At 47.2% G+C, this 18,570-nt stretch overlaps 1 protein-coding gene across 2 annotated transcripts in view; it reads right to left on the bottom strand.

Moving 5' to 3' along the window:
* The window catches only part of LOC110518744 (carbohydrate sulfotransferase 15), a 38,079-nt gene that overhangs the window by 7,158 nt on the left and 12,351 nt on the right, over positions 1-18,570 (bottom strand). The window contains exons 3-5 of one of the 2 annotated variants that reach the window (XM_036959985.1): positions 15,477-15,623; positions 11,268-11,430; positions 3,629-3,785 (exon numbers count right to left, since the gene is read on the bottom strand). In XM_036959985.1, coding sequence (XP_036815880.1) covers positions 3,629-3,785; positions 11,268-11,430; positions 15,477-15,623 — 467 coding nt within the window. The remainder of the gene's footprint in view (positions 1-3,628; positions 3,786-11,267; positions 11,431-15,476; positions 15,624-18,570) is intronic. The other variant, XM_036959986.1, reaches the window with a different exon arrangement.

Here is an 18,570-nt window from a genome sequence, read left to right as displayed (position 1 = left end):
CATCAACACACTGGCTTTATCAACACACTGGCTTTATCAACACACTGGCTTCATCAACACACTGGCTTTATCAACACACTGGCTTTATCAACACACTGGCTTCATCAACACACTGGCTTCATAAACACACTGGCTTTATCAACACACTGGCTTCATCAACACACTGGCTTTATCAACACACTGGCTTTATCAACACACTGGCTTCATCAACACACTGGCTTCATCAACACACTGGCTTCATCAACACACTGGCTTCATCAACACACTGGCTTTATCAACACACTGGCTTCATCAACACACTGGCTTCGTCAACACACTGGCTTCATCAACACACTGGCTTCATCAACACACTGGCTTTATCAACACACTAGCTTTATCAACACACTGGCTTTATCAACACACTGGCTTCATCAACACACTGGCTTCATCAACACACTGGCTTTATCAACACACTGGCTTTATCAACACACTGGCTTTATCAACCTTTATCAATCAGCTTGGTAACGGCTTGCTAACACCTTGGTAACAGCCCGGTAACAGCTTGGTAATAGCTTGGCAACAGCTTGGTAACAGCTTGTTAACAGCTTGGTAACAGCTTGGTAACAACTTGGTAACAGCCTGGTAACGGCTCGGTAACAGCTTGGTAACGGCTTGGTAACGGCTTGGTAACGGCTTGGTAACAGCCTGGTAACGGCTTGGTAACGGCTTGGTAGCGGCCTGGTAACTGCTTGGTGACGGCCTGGTAAATGCTTGGTAACGGCTTGATAACAGCCTGATAACAGCTTGGTAACAGCTTGGTAACTGCTTGGTAACGGCTTGGTAACAGCCTGATAACAGCTTGGTCCAGCTTGGTAACAGCTTGGTAACAGATTGGTAACAGCTTGGTAACAGCTTGGTAACGGCTTGGTAACAGCGTGGTAACAGCCTGGTCACGGCTTGGTAACAGCTTGGTAACGGCTTGGTAACAGCTTGGTCCAGCTTGGTCCAGCTTGGTCCAGTTTGGTAATAGCTTGGTAACAACTTGGTAACTGCTTGGTAACAACTTGGTAACAGCTTGGTAACAACTTGGTAACGGCCTGGTAACGGCTTGGTAACAACTTGGTAACGGCTTGGTAACGGCTTGGTAACAACTTGGTAACAGCTTGGTAACAGCCTGATAACGGCTTGGTAACAGCTTGGTAACAGCCTGGTAACAGCTTGGTAACAGCTTGGTAACAGCTTGGTAACGGCTTGGTAACAGCCTGGTCACGGCTTGGTAACAGCCTGGTAACAGCTTGGTAACGGCTTGGTAACAGCTTGGTCCAGCTTGGTCCAGCTTGGTAATAGCTTTGTAACAAATTGGTAACTGCTTGGTAACAACTTGGTAACAGCTTGGTAACAACTTGGTAACGGCCTGGTAACAACTTGGTAACGGCTTGGTAACGGCTTGGTAACAACTTGGTAACAGCTTGGTAACAGCTTGGTAACAGCTTGGTAACGGCTTGGTAAAGGCTTGGTAACAGCCTGGTAATAGCTTGGTAACAGCTTGGTAACGGCTTGGTAACGGCTTGGTAACAGCTTAGCAACAGCTTGGTAACAGCTTGGTAACTGCTTGGTAACTGCTTGGTAACAGCTTGGTAACAGCTTGGGAACAACCTGGTAACAGCTTGGTAACAGCTTGGTAACAACTTGGTAACAGCCTGGTAACGGCTTGGTAACAGCTTGGTAACAGCCTGGTAACGGCTTGGTAACAGCTTGGTAACGGCTTGGTAACGGCTTGGTAACAGCCTGGTAACGGCTTGGTAACGGCTTGGTAAAAGCTTGGTAACGGCTTGGTAACGGCTTGGTAACGGCTTGGTAACAGCTTGGTAACAGCCTGGTAACGGCTTGGTAACGGCTTGGTAACGGCTTGGTAACAGCTTGGTAATGGCTTGGTAACTGCTTGGTAACGGCTTGGTAACAGCCTGATAACAGCTTGGTAACAGCCTGATAACAGCTTGGTCCAGCTTGGTCCAGCTTGGTAACAGCTTGGTAACGGCTTGGTAACAGCTTGGTAACTGCTTGGTAACAACTTGGTAACAGCTTGGTCCAGCTTGGTCCAGCTTGGTAACAGCTTGGTAACAACTTGGTAACAGCTTGGTAACAACTTGGTAACAGCTTGGTCCAGCTTGGTCCAGCTTGGTAACAGCTTGGTAACAACTTGGTAACTGCTTGGTAACAACTTGGTAACAGCTTGGTAACAACTTGGTAACAGCCTGGTAACAACTTGGTAACAGCCTGGTAACAACTTGGTAACAGCCTGGTAACAACCTCACATGCTGTAATAACTCTAGGGCTATAAACAGATTGACAATTAGGCCTGATGGAGGAGAGAATGGAGGAGAGAATGAAGGAGAGTGGTGAAAATGGAGAAGAGAATGGAGGAGAGAGTGGAGGAGAGTGGAGGAGAGAATGGAGGAGAGTGGAGGAGTTAATGGAGGAGAGAATGGAGGAGAGAATGGAGGAGAGAATGGATGAGAATAGAGGAGAGAATGGAGGAGAATAGAGGAGAATAGAGGAGAGAATGGAGGAGAGAATGGAGGAGAATAGAGGATAATAGAGGAAAGAATGGAGGAGAGAATGGAGGAGAGAATGGAGGAGAGAATGGAGGAGAGAATGGAGGAGAATAGAAGAAAGAATGGAGGAGAGAATGGAGGAGAGAATGGAGGAGAGAATGGAGGAGAATAGAAGAAAGAATTGAGGAGAGAATGGAGGAGAGAATGGAGGAGAGAATGGAGGAGAGAATGGAGGAGAATAGAGGAGAGAATGGAGAAGAGAATGGAGGAAAGAATGGAGGAGAGAATGGAGGAGAATAGAGGAAAAAATGGAGGAGAGAATGGAGGAGAGAATGGAGGAGAATAGAGGAGAGAATGGAGGAGAATAGAGGAGAATAGAGGAGAGAATGGAGGAGAGAATGGAGGAGAGAATGGAGGAGAGAATGGAGGGGAGAATGGAGGAGAATAGAGGAAAGAATGGAGGAGAGAATGTAGGAGAGAATGGAGGAGAGAATGGAGGAGAATAGAGGAGAGAATGGAGGAGAGAATGGAGGAGAGAATGGAGGAGAGAATGGAGGGGAGAATGGAGGAGAATAGAGGAGAGAATGGAGGAGAGAATGGAGGAGAATAGAGGAGAGAATGGAGGAGAGAATGGAGGAGAGAATGGAGGAGAATAGAGGAGAGAATGGAGGAGAGAATGGAGGAGAGAATGGAGGAGAGAATGGAGGGGAGAATGGAGGAGAATAGAGGAAAGAATGGAGGGGAGAATGGAGGAGAATAGAGGAAAGAATGGAGGAGAGAATGGAGGAGAGAATGGAGGAGAGAATGGAGGGGAGAATGGAGGAAAATAGAGGAGAGAATGGAGGAGAGAATGGAGGAGAGAATGGAGGGGAGAATGGAGGAGAATAGAGGAAAGAATGGAGGAGAGAATGGAGGAGAGAATGGAGGAGAGAATGGAGGAGAGAGTGGAGGAGAGAATGGAGGAGAATAGAGGAGAGAATGGAGGAGACACCCCCCCCCTCCCCGCCCCCATTCACCTGGACAGTTAGACTGTTATGGTCAGTCTGTTAAAACACAGAAAGCACATGGATGTGGAGAAGGTGAAGGCTACTCACTGGCATGGCGTTGTTGAGCGTAGTGTTGTACACACAGGAGCGCATGGTGTACTCTGTCAGGCACCCTTCAAACAGCTGGAGAGACTCGGACACCTTGTCCTGGAAATCCTCCGCAGACTTATTAGTGATCCCAAAGTAGAGATAGTCGGAGTACAACCTGAGACAACAAACAACAACAACAACACCACCATCAACATCACCAACACCTACAACAACACCACCATAAACATCACCAACAACTACAAAACCACCATTAACATCACCATCAACACCATCACCATCAACACCATCACCAACAACTACAAAACCAACATTAACATCACCATCAACAACACCACCATCAACATCACCACCAACATCAACACCAACACCATCAACACAACCATCAACACCACCACCAACATCAACACCTCAATCAACTACAACAACACCACCACCATCAACACCACCATCAACACCACCACCAACATCAACAACAACACCACCATCAACACCACCACCAACAACAACAACACCAACAACTACAACAACACCACCATCAACATCAACAACAACACCACCAACACCACCACCAACATCAACAACACCACCATCAACACCACCACCAACATCAACACCAACATCAACACCTCCATCAACAACACCACCACCATCAACACCACCATCAACACCACCACCAACATCAACACCAACATCAACACCTCCATCAACACCACCACCAACATCAACACCTCAATCAACTACAACAACACCACCACCATCAACACCACCATCAACACCACCACCAACATCAACAACAACACCACCATCAACACCACCACCAACAACAACAACACCAACAACTACAACAACACCACCATCAACATCAACAACAACACCACCAACACCACCACCATCAACAACACCATCAACTACAACACCACCATCAACACCACCATCAACACCACCACCAACATCAACACCTCCATCAACAACACCACCACCATCAACACCACCATCAACACCACCACCAACATCAACACCACCATCAACTACAACAACACCACCACCATCAACACCACCATCAACACCACCACCAACATCAACACCACCATCAACTACAACAACACCACCACCATCAACACCACCACCAACACCACCACCAACTACAACAACACCACCACCATCAACACCACCACCATCAACACCACCATCAACACCACCACCAACATCAACACCTCCATCAACTACAACAACACCACCACCATCAACACCACCATCAACACCACCACCAACATCAACACCACCATCAACACCACCACCACCATCAACACCACCACCAACTACAACAACACCACCATCAACAACAACAACACCAACAACTACAACAACACCAACAACTACAACAACACCACCATCAACATCAACAACACCAACAACTACAACAACACCACCAACATCAACACCACCATCAACAACAACACCACCATCAACAATAACACCACCACCATCAACACCACCACCAACATCAACAACACCAACAACACCACCACCATCAACACCACCACCAACAACAACACCACCATCAACAACAACACCACCATCAACAATAACACCACCACCATCAACACCACCACCATCAACAACAACACCACCACCATCAACTACAACACCACCATCAACACCACCATCAACACCACCACCAACATCAACACCACCATCAACAATAACACCACCACCATCAACAACACCACCACCATCAACACCACCACCAACAACAACAACACCACCATCAACAACAACAACACCATCAACAACAACACCACCATCAACAATAACACCACCACCATCAACAACAACACCACCATCAACAATAACACCACCACCATCAACACCACCACCAACATCAACAACACCACCATCAACACCACCACCAACTACAACACAACCACCAACTACAACACCACCACCATCAACACCACCACCAACATCAACACCACCACCAACATCAACACCACCATCAACAACAACACCACCATCAACAATAACACCACCATCAACAATAACACCACCACCATCAACACCACCACCATCATCAACACCAACATCAACTACAACAACACCACTACCATCAACACCACCACGACCATCAACACCACCACCAACACCACCATCAACTACAACAACACCACCATCAACACCACCACCAACATCAACACCACCATCAACACCACCATCAACTACAACAACACCACCATCAACACCACCACCAACAACAACAACACCAACAACTACAACAACACCACCATCAACACCACCACCAACATCAACACCACCATCAACTACAACAACACCACCATCAACACCACCACCACCAACAACAACACCAACAACTACAACAACACCAACACCACCATCAACACCACCACCATCAACAACAACACCACCATCAACAACACCATTAACTACAACACCACCACCACCAACACCACCATCAACTACAACACCACCATCAACACCACCATCAACTACATCAACACCACCAACAACACCACCATCAACTACAACACCACCATCATCAACACCACCATCAACAACAACAACACCACCATCAACAACACCACCATCATCAACACCATCAACACCACCATCAACAACAACAACACCACCACCAACACCACCATCAACAACAACACCACCATCAACAATAACACCACCACCATCAACACCACCACCAACATCAACAACACCAACAACACCACCACCATCAACACCACCACCAACAACAACACCACCATCAACAACAACACCACCATCAACAATAACACCACCACCATCAACACCACCACCATCAACAACAACACCACCACCATCAACTACAACACCACCATCAACACCACCATCAACACCACCACCAACATCAACACCACCATCAACAATAACACCACCACCATCAACAACACCACCACCATCAACACCACCACCAACAACAACAACACCACCATCAACAACAACAACACCATCAACAACAACACCACCATCAACAATAACACCACCACCATCAACAACAACACCACCATCAACAATAACACCACCACCATCAACACCACCACCAACATCAACAACACCACCATCAACACCACCACCAACTACAACACCACCACCAACTACAACACCACCACCATCAACACCACCACCAACATCAACACCACCACCAACATCAACACCACCATCAACAACAACACCACCATCAACAATAACACCACCATCAACAATAACACCACCACCATCAACACCACCACCATCATCAACACCAACATCAACTACAACAACACCACTACCATCAACACCACCACGACCATCAACACCACCACCAACACCACCATCAACTACAACAACACCACCATCAACACCACCACCAACATCAACACCACCATCAACACCACCATCAACTACAACAACACCACCATCAACACCACCACCAACAACAACAACACCAACAACTACAACAACACCACCATCAACACCACCACCAACATCAACACCACCATCAACTACAACAACACCACCATCAACACCACCACCACCAACAACAACACCAACAACTACAACAACACCAACACCACCATCAACACCACCACCATCAACAACAACACCACCATCAACAACACCATTAACTACAACACCACCACCACCAACACCACCATCAACTACAACACCACCATCAACACCACCATCAACTACATCAACACCACCAACAACACCACCATCAACTACAACACCACCATCATCAACACCACCATCAACAACAACAACACCACCATCAACAACACCACCATCATCAACACCATCAACACCACCATCAACAACAACAACACCACCACCAACACCACCATCAACAACACCACCATCAACACCACCATCAACAACAACAACACCACCATCAACTACAACACCACCATCATAAACATCACCATCAACAACACAACCATCAACACCACCATCAACACCACCATCAACACCACCATCAACACCACCATCAACACCACCATCAACACCACCATCAACAACAACAACACAACCATCAACACCACCATCAACAACACCACCATCAACACCACCATCAACACCACCATCAACAACAACAACACCACCATCAACACCACCATCAACAACACCACCATCAACACCACCATCAACACCACCATCAACAACAACAACACCACCATCAACACCACCATCAACACCACCATCAACAACAACAACACCACCATCAACACCACCATCAACAACACCACCATCAACACCACCATCAACACCACCATCAACACCACCATCAACACCACCATCAACAACAACAACACCACCATCAACACCACCATCAACACCACCATCAACACCACCATCAACACCACCATCAACAACAACAACACCACCATCAACACCACCATCAACACCACCATCAACACCACCATCAACACCACCATCAACACCACCATCAACTACAACAACACCACCATCAACAACAACAACAACACCACCATCAACAACAACAACACCACCATCAACACCACCATCAACACCACCATCAACTACAACAACACCACCATCAACACCACCATCAACACCACCATCAACTACAACAACACCACCATCAACACCACCATCAACTACAACAACACCACCATCAACACCACCATCAACACCACCACCAACATCAACACCACCACCAACAACTACAAAAACACCACCATCAACATCAACAACAACACCACCACCAACAACTACAACAACACCACCATCAACAACAACAACAACACCACCATCAACAACAACAACACCACCATCAACACCACCATCAACACCACCATCAACTACAACAACACCACCACCAACACCACCATCAACACCACCATCAACTACAACAACACCACCATCAACAACAACAACACCACCATCAACACCACCATCAACACCACCATCAACTACAACAACACCACCATCAACAACACCACCATCAACATCACCACCATCAACATCACCACCATCAACACCACCATCAACACCACCATCAACAACACCACCATCAACATCACCACCATCAACATCACCACCATCAACACCACCATCAACACCACCATCAACAACAACAACACCACCATCAACAACAACAACACCACCATCAACACCACCATCAACACCACCATCAACAACATCAACAACACCTCCATCAACAACACCACCATCAACACCTCCATCAACATCACCACCATCAACATCACCACCATCAACACCACCATCAACAACATCATCAACACCACCATCAACTACAACAACACCACCATCAACATCAACAACACCACCATCAACATCAACAACTACAACAACCAAGGCTGGGATTCAATCAGATCGCTGGTTGTTGACAATGCAGCTTTTAAAAGGCCATATTTAAAGGGCCATATTTAAAGGGCCATATTTAAAGGGCCATATTTAAAGGGCCATATTTAAAGGGATGGTAAATGCTGCAGATGTGTTGGCTCAATTGGAAATTGCCTTTAAAAGCCAAGCGCCACATTGTCGACTATCCACGGTTGGATTGAATCCCGACCAAAGTCATGAGCATGTTATCGTTCATCTCACAACTCCGGTACTATGAGAGACAACCTCTCCAAAGTATTGTAGCTTCAATGATTAACCTCTCCTATTGGAATTAGGCTGAAAACCCAAACAAACATGACTTACAATCCGTGCCACCAAAACCCATGTGGTGTCTGGGGTTGTAAACACATTTATTCTCTCTCTCTCTCTCTCTCTCTCTCTCTCTCTCTCTCTCTCTCTCTCTCTCTCTCTCTCTCTCGCTGAAGTGAAACTCTGTTCAGTCAGAGCAAGAGACAAACTAGTCTTAATTTATAGAGAACGCTGCCAGGCCTTCAGCTATTAGCTGAAACATAATTCCTCCTTCATAACAAACAGCACGTCTCAATCTGAAATACATCTGGAATGGAGTCTGCTTTGTGTGTGTGTGTGTGTGTTTCTGTGTGTGTGTGTGTGTGTGTGTGTGGTAATGTGTGCAGTGTGTTGGGCATCAACAGAGAGGTAGATGGACCAAAGCTAGCTGATTTGGCCCCGGAGGGAGAGATGGAGAGATGGAGAAAATGAGAGAGGGAGAAACAGGGAGATGGAGAGAATGAGAGATGGAGAGAATGATGGAGAGATGGAGAGAAAGAGAGAGGGAGATACAGGGAGAGATGGAGAGAATGATGGAGAGATGGAGAGAAAGAGAGAGGGAGATACAGGGAGAGATGGAGAGAATGATGGAGAGATGGAGATAAAGAGAGAGGGATATACAGGGAGAGATGGAGAGAATGATGGAGAGATGGAGAGAAAGAGAGAGGGAGAAACAGGGAGAGATGGAGAGAATGATGGAGAGATGGAGAGAAAGAGAGAGGGAGATACAGGGAGAGATGGAGAGAATGATGGAGAGATGGAGAGAAAGAGAGAGGGAGATACAGGGAGAGATGGAGAGAATGATGGAGAGATGGAGAGAAAGAGAGAGGGAGATACAGGGAGAGATGGAGAGAATGATGGAGAGATGGAGATAAAGAGAGAGGGATATACAGGGAGAGATGGGGAGAATGATGGAGAGATGGAGAGAAAGAGAGAGGGAGAAACAGGGAGAGATGGAGAGAATGATGGAGAGATGGAGAGAATGAGAGAGGGAGATACAGGCAGAGATGGAGACAGACAGACCCACCTCTCTACAGGGTCTCTGAGCATGATGATGAGCCATGCTTCAAGCTGGAGGGTTAGTGGTAGTAGTAGTAGTAGTAGTAACAGTAGTAGTAGTAGTAGTAGTAGCAGTAGTAGTAGCAGTAGTAGTAGTAGTAGTAGTAGCAGTAGTAGTAGTAGTAGTAGTAGTAGTAGTAGTAATAGTAGCAGTAGTATTAGTAGTATTAATAGCAGCAGTGATAGCAGTATTAATAGTAGTAGTAGTAGTAGTAGTAGTAGTATTAATAGTAGTAGTAGTAGTAGTAGTATTAATAGTAGTAGTAGTAATAGTATTAGTAGTGGCAGTATTAATGGTGGTAGTAGTAGTATTAATAGTAGTGGTAGTAGTATTGGTAGTAGTAGTATTGATAGTAGTTACAGTACCTCTCTACAGGGTAGTAGTAGTAGTAGTATTAATAGTGGCAGTATTAACAGTGGTAGTAGTAGTATTAATAGTAGTGGTAGTAGTATTAGTAGTAGTAGTAATATTAATAGTAGTGGTAGTAGTAGTAGTATTAATAGCAGTTACAGTACCTCTCTACAGGGTAGTAGTAGTAGTAGTAGTATTAATAGTAGTAGTAGTAGTAGTAGTAGTAGTATTAATGGTGGTAGTAGTAGTATTAATAGTAGTGGTAGTAGTAGTAGTATTAATAGCAGTTACAGTACCTCTCTACAGGGTCTCTGAGCATGACGATGAACCTTGCGTCAGGCTGAAGGGTTAGTAGTAGTAGTATTAATAGTAGTGGTAGTAGTAGTAGTATTAATAGCAGTTACAGTACCTCTCTACAGGGTCTCTGAGCATGACAATGAACCTTGCGTCAGGCTGAAGGGTTAGTAGTAGTAGTATTAATAGTAGTGGTAGTAGTAGTAGTATTAATAGCAGTTACAGTACCTCTCTACAGGGTCTCTGAGCATGACGATGAACCTTGCGTCAGGCTGAAGCGTGTGGATAAAGTCCTGGATGAGGAAGGGTGGCTCCGCCTCCGCCTCAGTCGAGTTGTCATAGAAATACGCCCAGGCATTGTTGTCCCACATGGTGGACGCACTGGCCTCTCCTGGAACACAAACAAACAAACAAACACAAACACACGGTTTATTGATTTGCATAAACAAGACAAAGGAAGTACCATGAATACAGTGTAAACCGTTGTGTAAGTATTTGCTGGAGAGGACAGTGCTTCTATATAAACCTCCTCCGTTAGGACATTCGATAATTAATCACAGAAAAGCATTAATGCCCTTCTTCACCTTATATTAGTGTTCTCCTCCTTCAACGTCCTGTCATTAAACACTGTAGTGTCCTCCTTCAACGTCCTGTCATTTAACACTGTAGTGTCCTCCTTCAACGTCCTGTCATTTAACACTGTAGTGTCCTCCTTCAACGTCCTGTCATTTAACACTGTAGTGTCCTCCTTCAACGTCCTGTCATTTAACACTGTAGTGTCCTCCTTCAACGTCCTGTCATTTAACACTGTAGTGTCCTCCTTCAACGTCCTGTCATTTAACACTGTAGTGTCCTCCTTCAACGTCCTGTCATTTAACACTGTAGTGTCCTCCTTCAACGTCCTGTCATTTAACACTGTAGTGTCCTCCTTCAACGTCCTGTCATTAAACACTGTAGTGTCCTCCTTCAACGTCCTGTCATTTAACACTGTAGTGTCCTCCTTCAACGTCCTGTCATTTAACACTGTAGTGTCCTCCTTCAACGTCCTGTCATTTAACACTGTAGTGTCCTCCTTCAACGTCCTGTCATTTAACACTGTAGTGTCCTCCTTCAACGTCCTGTCATTTAACACTGTAGTGTCCTCCTTCAACGTCCTGTCATTTAACACTGTAGTGTCCTCCTTCAACGTCCTGTCATTTAACACTGTAGTGTCCTCCTTCAACGTCCTGTCATTTAACACTGTAGTGTCCTCCTTCAACGTCCTGTCATTAAACACTGTAGTGTCCTCCTTCAACGTCCTGTCATTTAACACTGTAGTGTCCTCCTTCAACGTCCTGTCATTAAACACTGTAGTGTCCTCCTTCAACGTCCTGTCATTTAACACTGTAGTGTCTGACATAATGCCGTATGATATTTAGTTGAACTAATAACGGTCAGAATGTACAAACACATGAGAAGCATAGAAACAGTGGAAAACAATACAAACAATATTATTAAAATTAAGATTTATATTTTTTAAATCTAGTGTTCTGGGCCTCCCGAGTGGTGCAGCGGTCTAAGGTACTGCATCGCAGTGCTTGAGGCGTCACTACAGACCCGGGTTCGGTTCCAGGCTGTGTCACAGCGGTCTAAGGTACTGCATCGAAGTGCATGAGGCGTCACTACAGACCCGGGTTCGGTCCCAGGCTGTGTCACAGCGGTCTCAGGTACTGCATCGCAGTGCTTGAGGCGTCACTACAGACCTGGGTTCGGTCCCAGGCTGTGTCGCAGCGGTCTCAGGTACTGCATCGCAGTGCTTGAGGCGTCACTACAGACCCGGGTTCGGTCCCAGGCTGTGTCACAGCGGTCTCAGGTACTGCATCGCAGTGCTTGAGGCGTCACTACAGACCCGGGTTCGGTTCCATGCTGTGTCACAGCGGTCTAAGGTACTGCATCGCAGTGCTTGAGGCGTCACTACAGACCCGGGTTCGGTCCCAGGCTGTGTCACAGCGGTCTAAGGTACTGCATCGCAGTGCTTGAGGCGTCACTACAGACCTGGGTTCGGTCCCAGGCTGTGTCACAGCGGTCTCAGGTACTGCATCGAAGTGCTTGAGGCGTCACTACAGACCCGGGTTCGGTCCCAGGCTGTGTCACAACCGGCTGTGATCGGGAATCCCATAGGGCGGCACACAATTGACCCAGTGCCGTTCGGGTTAGGGGAAGGTTTGACCGGGCGGGGGTTTTTTACTTGGCTCACTGCGCTCTAGCGACTGCTTGTGGCGGGCCGGGGCGCCTGCAGGCTGTCTTCAGTTGGACTGCGTTTCCACTGACACATTGGTGCGACTGGCTTCCGGGTTAAGCGGGCGGGTGTTAAGAAGCGCTGTTTGGCGGGTCATGTTTCGTAGGACGCATGACTCGACCTTCGACCTCTCCCGAGCCCGTTGGGGAGTTGCAGCGATGAGACAAGATCTTAACTGGATCGCAAATGGATATCACGAAAAACAGGTAATTATTATTTATTTAAATCAACAACAAAAAAAGTGTGAAAGAAACAAGCTAGCGTTTTCCCTCGCTCATTATCCCAGCTGTGATCAAAATCACGGAACGAATGACTTTCAACTATTGTAATGTTCTTGGCGTAGGGTGGCCTGAATTGGGCAGGGGGTTGTGTAGGAGTTTAGGGGCCAGGGTTATGGCCGTTTCCCCTATACTTCGCTGGGCTCTCCAAGCCTCACTCCTCTCCTCTGCGAGGGTAGGACACAGTGTGAATACTGAAGAGGTCTCTGGGACGCTCCTCCTCAGCCCTGAAGGATTTGTTCTTTAAAGATAGGAATAAAACGGGTTGACCAGCTGGCTTACTAAACTGTTAGCTAGTAGCTGTTAGCTGTTAGCTGTTAACTGGTAGCTGGTAGCTGTTAGCTGTTAGCTGTTAGCTGTTAGCTGGTAGCTGTTAGCTGGTAGCTGGTAGCTGTTAGCTGTTAGCTGGTAGCTGGTAGCTGTTAGCTGGTAGCTGGTAGCTGTTAGCTGGTAGCTGTTTGCTCGTAGCTGTTAGCTGGTAGCTGGTAACTGGTAGCTGGTAGCTGGTAGCTGTTAGCTGGAAGCTAGTAGCTGGAAGCTGGTAGCTGGAAGCTGCTAACTGGTAGCTGGTAACTGGTAGCTGGTAGCTGGTAGCTGGTAGCTGTTAGCTCGTAGCTGTTAGCTGGAAGCTGGTAGCTGGAAGCTGGTAACTGGAAGCTGGAAGCTGGTAGCTGGGGCTCAATACAACAACTCAGTGTGAGGCAAGACTACTTTTGCTATATTAAAGTCATAAATCAGAAGATGGACTGGTGGAGGAAGAGAGGGAGGGAGGGAGGGAGGGAGGGAGGGAGGGAGGGAGCGAGGGAGCGAGGGAGGGAGGGAGTGAGGGAGGGAGGAAGGGAGGGAGGGAGGGAGTGAGGGAGGGAGGGAGGGAGGGAGGGAGGGAGGGAGGGAGGGAGGGAGGGAGGGAGGGAGTGAGGGAGGGAGGGAGGGAGCGAGGGAGCGAGGGAGGGAGCGAGGGAGCGAGGGAGGGAGGGAGGGAGGGAGGGAGGGAGTCAGAATCAGAGAGAATCAAAGAGGTGTGGGGGGGGCTGCCTTAATCAACTTCCGAAGGTGTTTCCTATGATGATGTTGTGTTGATATTAATGATGATGTTGTGTTGATATTAATGATGATGTTGTGTTGATATTAATGATGATGTTGTGTTGATATTAATGGTGTTTCCTATGATGATGTTGTGTTGATATTAATGATGATGTTGTGTTGATATTAATGATGATGTTGTGTTGATATTAATGATGATGTTGTGTTGATATTAATGATGATGTTGTGTTGATATTAATGATGATGTTGTGTTGATATTAAAGGTGTTTCCTATGATGATGTTGTGTTGATATTAATGATGATGTTGTGTTGATATTAATGATGATATTGTGTTGATATTAATGATGATGTTGTGTTGATATTAATGATGATGTTGTGTTGATATTAATGACGATGTTGTGTTGATATTAATGGTGTTTCCTATGATGATGTTGTGTTGATATTAATGACGATGTTGTGTTGATATTAATGATGATGTTGTGTTGATATTAATGATGATATTGTGTTGATATTAATGATGATGTTGTGTTGATATTAATGATGATGTCGTGTTGATATTAATGATGATGTTGTGTTGATATTAATGATGATGTTGTGTTGATATTAATGATGATGTTGTGTTGATATTAAAGGTGTTTCCTATGATGATGTTGTGTTGATATTAATGACGATGTTGTGTTGATATTAATGATGATGTCGTGTTGATATTAATGATGATGTTGTGTTGATATTAATGATGATGTTGTGTTGATATTAATGATGATGTTGTGTTGATATTAATGATGATGTGGTGTTGATATTAATGATGATGTTGTGTTGATATTAAAGGTGTTCTACCTATGATGATGTTGTGTTGCTCTGGGGCTCCTGAGTGGGCGTTTCCCATCAGGTTGTCTTGGATCTGATAGGCTGCCAGGTCAAACAGATCCAAATAGTCTTCCACTGGGTAACGGTCATGGAACCCCTCACTCAGACGGATTATACCTGGAGGGAGGGAGGAGAGAGGGAGGGAGAGGGGGAGGGAGGAGGGAGGGGGGAGGGAGGAGAGAGGGAGGGAGGGAGGGAGGAGAGAGGGAGGGAGGGAGGGAGGGAGGGAGGGAGGGAGGGAGGGAGGGAGGGAGGGAGGGAGGGGAGAGGGAGGGAGGGAGGGAGGGGAGAGGGAGGGAGGGAGGGAGGGAGGGAGAGAGAGAAGGGAGAGAGGGAGGGAGGGAGGGAGGAGAGAGGGAGGGAGGGAGGGAGGGAGGGAGGGAGAGAAGGGAGAGAGGGAGGGAGGGAGGGAGGAGAGAGGGAGGGAGAGGGGGAGGGAGGAGGGAGGGGGGAGGGAGGAGAGAGGGAGGGAGGGAGGAGAGAGGGAGGGAGGGAGGGAGGGAGGGAGGGAGGGAGGGAGGGAGGGGGGGAGAGGGAGGGAGGGAGGGGGGGAGAGGGAGGGAGGGATGGGGGAGGGAGGGAGGGGGGGAGAGGGAGGGAGGGATGGGGGAGGGAGGGAGGGAGGGAGGGAGGGAGGGAGGGAGGGAGGGAGAGAAGGAGGGAGGGAGGGAGGAGAGAGGGAGGGAGGAGAGAGAGGGAGGAGAGAGGGAGGGAGGGAGGAGAGAGGGAGGGATGGGAGAGGGAGGGAGGGAGGGAGGGAGGGAGGGAGGGAAGGGAGAGAGAGAGGGAGGGAGGGAGGGATGGGAGAGGGAGGGAGGGAGGAGAGAGGGAGGGAGGGAGAGGGAGGAGGGAGCCAGCGATGGGAGAGGGAGGGAGGGAGGGAGGGAGGGAGGGAGGGATGGGAGAGGGAGGGAGGGAGGGAGGAGAGAGGGAGGGAGGAGAGAGGGAGGGGTGGGAGAGGGAGGCAGGTGGAGGGTGGAGGGGGAGAGAGAGGGGGGAAGGGGGGAAGGGAGAGAGAGAAAAGAGGGAGGGAGAGAGGGGAGGGGGGAGGGAGAGAGGGGAGAGGGAGGAGGGGAGATGGCAAGTGGGGAGAGAGGGAGGGAGGGAACGGAGAGAGAACGATAGACAAAGAATGATAGAGAGAGAGAGAAACAGAAAAATAGAGGGAGAAAGCAACATTAGGAAATGTCCTCTCAAGTCCTTCATAGACACTAAAACCGCTCAACCTGTCTACAGTTTTAGTCCAAGTCAAAGCCCTACCTGACATGTTGTGCTTCACATAAACCCACAGGGTCAGCTTGATCTATACAGGTACATGTTGTCCTTCACGTAAACCCACAGAGTCAGCTTGATCTATACAGCTACATGTTGTCCTTCACGTAAACCCACAGGGTCAGCTTAATCTATACAGGTACATGTTGTCCTTCACGTAAACCCACAGGGTCAGCTTGATCTATACAGCTACATGTTGTGTATCACGTAAACCCACAGGGTCAGCTTGATCTATACAGCCACATGTTGCGTTCACGTAAACCCACAGAGTCAGCTTAATCTCTACAGCTATATGTTGTCCTTCACGTAAACCCACAGGGTCAGCTTGATCTATACAGCTACATGTTGTCCTTCACGTAAACCCACAGGGTCAGCTTGATCGATACAGGTACATGTTGTCATTCACGTAAACCCACAGGGTCAGCTTGATCTATACAGGTAGATGTTGTCCTTCACGTAAACCCACAGGGTCAGCTTGATCTATACAGGTACATGTTGTCCTTCACGTAAACCCACAGGGTCAGCTTGATCTATACAGCTACATGTTGTCCTTCACGTAAACCCACAGGGTCAGCTTGATCTCTACAGGTACATGTTGTGCTTCACGTAAACCCACAGGGTCAGCTTGATCTATACAGCTACATGTTGTCTTTCACGTAAACCCACAGGGTCAGCTTGATCTATACAGGTACATGTTGTCCTTCACGTAAACCCACAGGGTCAGCTTGATCTATATAGCTACATGTTGTGCTTCACGTAAACCCACAGGGTCAGCTTGATCTATACAGCTACATGTTGTCCTTCACGTAAACCCACAGGGTCAGCTTGATCTATACAGGTAGATGTTGTCCTTCACGTAAACCCACAGGGTCAGCTTGATCTCTACAGGTACATGTTGTCCTTCACGTAAACCCACAGGGTCAACTTGATCTATACAGCTACATGTTGTGCTTCACGTAAACCCACAGGGTCAGCTTGATCTATACAGGTACATGTTGTCCTTCACGTAAACCCACAGGGTCAGCTTGATCTATACAGCTACATGTTGTCCTTCACGTAAACCCACAGGGTCAGCTTGATCTATACAGCTACATGTTGTCCTTCACGTAAACCCACAGGGTCAGCTTGATCTATACAGCTACATGTTGTCCTTCACGTAAACCCACAGGGTCAGCTTGATATATACAGGTACATGTTGTCCTTCACGTAAACCCACAGGGTCAGCTTGATCTATACAGGTACATGTTGTCCTTCACGTAAACCCACAGGGTCAGCTTGATCTATACAGCTACATGTTGTCCTTCACGTAAACCCACAGGGTCAGCTTGATCTATACAGCTACATGTTGTCCTTCACGTAAACCCACAGGGTCAGCTTGATCTATACAGCTACATGTTGTCCTTCACGTAAACCCACAGGGTCAGCTTGATCTATACAGCTACATGAGTCTGTTTCTCGTCACAGTGAATCAGAAGTACCAGACTGTAGTTTGAGCGCCGCAGGGCCAGGTGACATACTGTTTCACTGTTATCAACAGACTGATATGATTATACACCTAGGCTGTGTTCCAAATGGAATTACTTTCCCCTAGGTAGTGCACCACTTTTCCCCTTGGTAGTGCACTCCTTGTCCCCTAGGTAGTGCACTACTTTTGACAAGTGCCTATTGAGAATAGGGTTCCATTTGGGAGATATGCATACATACATATATATAGTTTTCCACAGGATTAGAGGCTGAGCTCAGAATTAGAGGCTTTCATACAGTATAACACTACAGTTAGTTTTCCCCAGGA

This window comes from Oncorhynchus mykiss, chromosome 23 (genome assembly GCF_013265735.2).
Source record: "Oncorhynchus mykiss isolate Arlee chromosome 23, USDA_OmykA_1.1, whole genome shotgun sequence".
NCBI lineage: Eukaryota > Metazoa > Chordata > Actinopteri > Salmoniformes > Salmonidae > Oncorhynchus > Oncorhynchus mykiss.
Note: the sequence above shows the minus strand (reverse complement) of the source record. Positions and strands in the feature narration are given on the sequence as shown.